Source organism: Pseudorasbora parva, chromosome 17 (genome assembly GCF_024679245.1).
Source record: "Pseudorasbora parva isolate DD20220531a chromosome 17, ASM2467924v1, whole genome shotgun sequence".
In the NCBI taxonomy this organism is placed as follows: Eukaryota; Metazoa; Chordata; class Actinopteri; order Cypriniformes; family Gobionidae; genus Pseudorasbora; species Pseudorasbora parva.
The window spans coordinates 12,978,706-12,986,063 of NC_090188.1; the positions used below are offsets into that span (position 1 = coordinate 12,978,706).

General features: G+C 37.4%; 1 protein-coding gene across 1 annotated transcript; it reads left to right on the plus strand.

The window, feature by feature from the left end:
* Positions 1-2,997: 2,997 nt before the first annotated feature.
* Positions 2,998-7,289, plus strand: LOC137045641 (alcohol dehydrogenase 1-like). Its single transcript, XM_067422427.1, has 9 exons — positions 2,998-3,250; positions 4,025-4,126; positions 4,242-4,383; positions 5,123-5,210; positions 5,283-5,502; positions 6,260-6,520; positions 6,623-6,752; positions 6,840-6,975; positions 7,049-7,289. Exons 1-9 carry the CDS (start codon positions 3,233-3,235, stop codon positions 7,077-7,079), a joined length of 1,128 nt encoding a protein of 375 aa, XP_067278528.1. The 5' UTR covers positions 2,998-3,232; the 3' UTR covers positions 7,080-7,289.
* Positions 7,290-7,358: the final 69 nt, after the last annotated feature.

Consider the following 7,358-nt stretch of genomic DNA (forward strand, 5'->3'; position numbering starts at 1 on the left):
ATGAACGCTGGAAGTTCATGAAAAACATTTGTACAATGTTCAATAATGTTACAAGGCACTCTTTCTGCACTGAAATGTTTTCATATATCAATCATGATAAGATTTGGAGAATTGGTGCCAAACAAACACATTGAGCCAGGCATACAAACACACTGAAGAACCTCACAGCAAACCTCACACAGCTGACACGTTTGATACTTTTAAACTGTAAGGTGATTCATTTTTGGTCCCTCTGTGCAAATGCAACTGTTTTCACATATTCATGAACATAAATGTGTATGTCAGGCCAAAAATACACAAGAACCGTATTACAGATGGTTGCTTTGGTTTAGCCACACCTGATAGTCCTCACGGCACCAAATTTCCACCACATAAATACATTACTAGACTGATAAAACAAGGACAGTAGACACTTCATGAGTGTTCGCAATCACTGCAGGTCTGATTACATCACAATGTGCAATGCTTGTATCATTCAAAGTGTGTCTTACTGAAGGGATATTACTCACAGTTTGTGAATGCCTTGACCACAGTAGCTCTGTTACGGAGCCTTAGTACCACAGAGAAACCATTAGTCATGTTTCTGGATACCGGATACCAGGCTTCACACAAGACAGCTCAGACCACAACACAGACATCACACTGTGCAAGTCTGCCCTCTAAAGGTAATTAGTGTATATCACATCAGACAAATAAAATATACTGTAGTGTACACCAGAGAGGTCTTCAACCCTGCTGCTGGGGCAAGGGTGTGAGTCATTTACCTTCCTAGCTTCCTAGGTTGTGAATCAGTATATTCACACAAATGCAGGTGGCACAAATATCAATTTCGATTATATTCTGTATCAATTCATATGTATATAGCCTAACTATTATATAAGGAAACATGTTTTTAAGCACTATTTTAAACTTTTCTTGGGTTAAATTATTAATATAGTTGGTCGCATTCACTAATATTCACTTGGGTGTGCTTATAAGTATCATTCAAGGTGAACTATGTAGTATTTTTGCAGTAAAATATCCAAAAACCACTAGGCCGGTGTTATATATTTTGTTCAGTTGAGTACCTACAATATCCCAGATGTTTCCAACTATTTGTAAATTGTGAGAAAATTGCTATTTTAACTAAGGACAGGAACGTTTCAGCATTGCATTTGAGGGAGTCGCCTGTCAATTGCGTCATATCTGCGTTACCCTCGGTTTCGGCTTTTATTTCGCAGGAGCGCTTTACTCTTAGCAGTGTGAACAAGTGAACGCACGGAGTAAAGTCATAACATTGTTTTAAACACACTTAAATGTATCTAATATGATAAACAGAGCTACATTACCTCAAAATCATAACCGGAAGAGCGGATCTGTGCAGGCGCCCGGCGAATGTGTTCTGTCCCGTCATAATAAAAGTCCCGGTATTCGCGAGGCGGGTATTTGTTTAACAATCGCTCCAGCAGCTGTGCGTTAATAACCGCATGCATGAACGTGATTTCTGCCCGAGTCATTTTCCACCGGCTGTGATGAGAAGACCACATCTCCCAAGATGCTGCGCTCACACTTTGGGTCATCAAACTACGCATTTGTTTTGAATAGGCGCCATCCAGTGGAGGGAAAGCTGCATAGTGCACCTTTAAAAATATTAGGATATAAGTTATAAATGTTTTTAAAAATTTCTGATTTAAAGGTGCCGTAGAATGAAAAATTGAATTAAACTTGCCATAGTGAAATAATAAGAGTTCAGTACATGGACATCACATACTGTGAGTCTCAAACACAATTGCCTCCTACTTCATATGTAAATTTTGTGCATGAAAAACACCACAGAAAAATAGGCGAATCTCAACATAACACCAACTGTGACACAGTCGCTGGGATCATTAATATGTACGCCCCCAACATTTGCATATGCAGGCACATGTTCAGTGTCAGGCAGACCTGCGCAGCCAAATCATCGAGAGTTCTGAATCTGAGCGTACAATGCAGAATTTTGTTCGAAAATAGATATGTTACGAACCGTCCGAAAGATTCTGTTCGATGAAATGAATCGTAATTCCAGTCACTTTTTCACTGAGCTATGATGAACTATTGATCTGAATCTTACAAAGGAGTCGGTTCTCCTCGACGGAAACAACTACAACTTGAAATCAAATCTCGATTCCTTACACCTCTAAATCAAAGAATCGATTTCCAGCCCTAGTCAGGTGCTGACTGTCAAAATACTAAGTTAAAGAAAAAGTAAAGAAGTTTGTCAGTCAAAGAGCAAGCGCACTATACTAGAGCAATGTTTATTATGTTTCAAAACAGCTACCTCAACTGTCTGTATATCTTCTAAAACGCAGGTGTTTAGCCTACATTTACTGCTCGATCATATACACCTACTTAATTTTTTCCCCATTTTCCAATCATAAATACGGTTGCCATATTTATTGAAAACAATTTTAAGCATATGGACAAGCACACCCAATTACAATTGAAGAAACAAACTAGACTTTTTATTTAGTAGTTTATTTCTATCAATTCAACTAGCAGCTGATTTGTGTATATTCATATTAAATGTATTTCTCTACAAAACATAATGACATTGTCTATCAAAAACAGAACTGTTCATTATCCCAAATAAGGGGTTAGTGTGTTACTATAAAGAAATTACTGAACAAATTACTGAAAAAATAAAAAATAATCCTGACTTATAAAAGAAAAATTGTGGAGATGGAGGGGAGGAGGGTGTGGCAGGGGGGCCTCCAACATACATTTTGCCCAGGGCCTCCAAATGTCTAGAACCGGCCCTGGTTCTGGTTTGCCTTATTTGGAAGGGTCATGATTCATGAATATTAATTTTGAACTCTGCTCTGATTGCCTTATTTCAGCCATAGACAGCTTTCAGCAGCTGACAGCACAGGACTTCTACCAGGCAGTCAAAGCGGCATTACGTCGACGTGAAAGTGCGGACTCAGAGAAAGACCGTGAGGTGCCATTTGGGACAGGTTCACAGAAAATCTTTTTTTTTTTTTTTTTTTTTACAGTCTATGGTCCACTGACACGCGATAAAAAGCACGCGGCGCGCTGAAGGGTAAACAGGGCGAGCCGAACTGAATGAACTTTCCGGAAACTTTCGAAACGAAATCGTAGATCATAAAAAAAAGGGGGTTGAAATAAGTAGAACGAGGAAGTATTTGTGCACTTCCGTCCATATCAAACCAGAGCACGTCTTTATTTTGTTTTCATCTCGACTACATGGGAAATGGCCACTGCAGGGAAGGTTTGTAAACTTGTGCATTTGTTTCTTTTCAGAGCAGTTATATTGTTAATATTCAGTCCCTTGTATCTTTAAGACCATTTTCATTGACATATTGATCGCAAGGGAAAAATTTACAAAGCAAAGACATCAGGTAGCCTAATTTTAATTCGTATTCTATCTGATTAATATAATAATAATATTCATAAGTCATGGACGCTTTAAGTTATCCAGTATAACTAACGTTACCATAAGCAAAAAACTTGTTTGGAAAAAAAAGCAAGATGTGTTATTGCACTGCACACTTGCCTCACTGCTTTAGCCTCCTAATGCAAAATTAAGACAGTTTATAAAGGCATATATAAAGCAGTTTAAATGTCTCATGTAAAAGTGCGAGGTGACACTTTTACATAACTTATTCTTATTGTCTTAATATATATATATATATATATATATATATATATATATATATATATATATATATATATATATATATATATATATATATATATAATTTTTTTTTTTATGTTTTTGTTTTTTTTGTAATACTATTTAACCACAATAAAACGTGTTCTTGCAGTTTCAATGAGTTAATATTTATCTTTAGTGATAGTGAATCCCAGATAGTTGTGGCTCTAAAACTTGTTTTAATGCAGCCATTGGTTGGACAATCTCCAAATACAGAGAGCAGAGCTCATACAACTGAAGTTAACGATTGGTTGCCTGAGTTCTGCCCTCTAACTGTATTGTTATATAAACAGTTACATAAAATATAACAATTCCATCTGTGTGCCAAAGGTGATTAAATGCCGGGCTGCTGTTGCCTGGGAGCCTAATGCTCCCCTAGTAATAGAGGAAATAGAAGTTGCCCCACCTCAGGAAGGAGAAATACGAATCAAGGTGGGAAATGTTTCATGAAAGATGTCATAAACCCAAGCATCATTTGAAAATCATTTGTTAAAACATGCAATACTGTTAATTTGTGCCAATAACAGAAATTGTCCCCATCACATAGATTATGGTTTCAAGTCTGTGTCACACTGAGCTTTTCCACCTGTTTGAGGCAAAAGACAAAAAAGGTTTCCCCACTATCTTGGGACATGAGGGTGCTGGTGTCGTGGAGAGTGTTGGACCAGGAGTCACTGATTTCAAACCAGGTCATAAAATAAAACAATTTCTAAGCACAGTTCAGTCATAAATTAAAGTTCTGTCATAATTTACTCAACCTCATGTTGTTCCAAACCTCTTTTAGGTTTTAGGATTGTTCCTAGAACAATCTAGGATTTCAAAAAAGTAGGCGGTAATAGTTTTGTTTCTAGCCTTTAGTTAAAAAGTTATTAACGTAAATAGAAGTGAAAATTTGGACAGTTGATGGTGCTAGAGCAGGGGTGGCAAACGTCCTGCAGAGTTCAACTCCAACTCTGATAAAACTCACCTGCCTGCAGCTTTCTAGTAACCATTCTGACCTCGACTAACTTGTTCAGGTGTGTTTGATTAGGGTTGAAGCAAAACTCTACAGGACTGACATTCACCACCCTTGTGCTAGAGGTATTGAATGAGAGACTCCAAACTTGCTGTGGTGAATATTTGGACTATCCTCTATCAGTGTGCCAAATCTCACAACGTTTTACCATACGGTTTTATTAAAATAAATAACGGGTAAAATAGGTGTCATTGCACCTTCAGTGCTCGGCCCCTAATTATATAACAGGATATAAATAATACTAAAATAACACTTTGTTCTTTTGTGTCCTGCTGAAGAAATAAGTCATACTGGTTTGGACATGAGGGTGAATACAAGATGACAGAATTGTTTTAATCCTCTAATTCTCTTTAACTGTGAGTGTAAATATGTTGCTTTAAACTAAAAATGCATCTGTGTATTGTGGTGAACAGGTGATAAAGTCATTCCACTTCCAATCTCTCAGTGTGGGGAATGCAGATTCTGCAAGTGTTCAAAAACAAACCAGTGCGACCGCAACTGGTGAGAAACAGTGAGAACTTGTATTTCACCCTTGTTTTTTTAAATGTTTATAATTTTTATTTTTTCTGGCAGGATAAATAAATATATTGATTTTATGTCGTACCCCACAACCCGCTTTACTTGCCGTGGTCAGCCCATCTTGCAGTTCACAGGCACCGGTACCTTCTCAGAGTACATCGTCATGAACCAGATTTCTGTGGCAAAGATTCATGAAGATGCCCCACTCGACCTCGTGTGTCTGCTCGCCTGCGGCGTCGCTACTGGCTACGGCGCTGCTGTCAACACAGCTGGGGTGAGTATAGAGACTTGAGAAGCATTTGGACACTTAACATTGTTGCCCTGTCAAAGAAAACGATTCCAAACGAAACCAAATCATTAACAAATGAATCAGTGTTTGAGCAAATCAGATCTGTAGATGATTTGTGACTTATCCCCACATCCAAATATAATGACTTTCCTACTATAATATGTAATATTATAAGGAGGACAGTAATATGTCCTCATTTGTAGTACTCATAAACAATGTAGTTCCTCATTTTCTTCAACCCTAAAACAACACAATGAATAATTAAAAATATAGGTAAAACCTGTGGAAAATCAATACAGAAAATTCTGTTATAGTACAATGATATATTGGAACATATTTTTAGATACATTTCTTAAGAGTGTAGATTTATATTTGTATTAGACAAATTCTAAATAATTAAGAGAAATCAACAATAGTAGCAGAATTCCCAGTAATTTAAGGAACACAATGGCCCTCTAACAGTTAAGAAAACCACATGCATTTTGTGGAAGAACATTGTGCTTTGGCTCTGCGGATGAATATGGTTTCTTATCAAACAAAATGAGAATCCTACAGCTCAAAACATTCACTACTAGGTTTAAAGGCCCTTATATACTTCAAGTGAAGTTCTTCATTTTGATGTAAAACTAAAATAGAAATTCTTAAAGTATCCTAATAGTTTTATTTTATTATTTTGTGGCTTAAATAGTGAGGTAAATGTTAAGGTGCATTACAATAGTGCTATGTTTGTGTTTTTGTGAAGGTCACACCAGGATCTGTGTGCGCAGTGTTTGGACTGGGTGCAGTAGGTCTGGCTGCAGTCATGGGCTGTAAAAACGCCAGAGCCTCTCGCATCTTTGCTGTGGATATTAATGAACAGAAGTTTGAGAAGGCAAAGGTCTTTGGTGCCACTGATTTTCTGAATCCAAAAGCATATAATAAACCAATCTCTGAAGTACTGGCAGAAATGACCAATGGAGGAGTGGATTTCTCACTCGAGTGTGTGGGCAACACTGAAGTAATGGTAAGGCCTCACTGACACATACTCTACAACATGTAAAAGGTGCATTTACTTGTTCAAAAACTTTCAATCTTTGAGTGTAAATTAATATATTTTTGACCTCAGAGGAGCGCACTGGAGTCGTGTGTTAAAGGCTGGGGTATGAGCGTTTTGGTTGGTTATACTGATGCAGACTTTTCTGCACGACCAATTCAGCTCATATCTGGGAAAACCTGGAAGGGAACTCTGCTAGGAGGTAAATAAGCCGTCAGTTAATACGGTCTATGGCTTTCAGTGTAATAGATGTCAGGTGCATGCATTCATTTCTGTTTATGTGAATAAGGTTTTAAAGTCAAGGACCTTCCACAGCTGGTTGAAGACTACATGTCCGGCAAAATAAAGCTTGAAGAGTTTATAACACACAAAATGAATCTGGAGGAAATCAATGATGCCGTCCACCTCATGAAAACTGGAAAATGGTATATTTATCACCTTTTTCTGTATCCCAAGTTAAACCTGTCTAAGTTGTTAAAAATAATTCCTATCTTACAGCATTCGATGCGTACTGAATATATCCAAATGAGAAGCAAATCATCTTCACCCAACTTCTACACCACAGTCTGAGACGGAGGGGAATAGACTGCTCAGACTTACAGCAGACACGCTTTATACTTCTTTAACGCACTAAAACCATTTCGGAAAGATATAGAACTAAAATGATTGATTCAATCTTGTACTCCAGTTCTGCATGGCAAGAAATTTAATCGTTTCATTAAAAGCAACAACAATTCAATACAGAGGAACTTCTTGTATGATCTTTTGACCTGCTTTCATAAGTCATTATTGAAATTGCATTCTGTTG

Coding starts and splice junctions, on each gene's coding strand:
- LOC137045641 (XM_067422427.1), top strand. Junction 5,503..6,259: donor CTGCTGTCAACACAGCTGGG/GTGAGTATAGAG, acceptor GTTTTTGTGAAG/GTCACACCAGGATCTGTGTG. Junction 6,521..6,622: donor TGGGCAACACTGAAGTAATG/GTAAGGCCTCAC, acceptor TTTTGACCTCAG/AGGAGCGCACTGGAGTCGTG.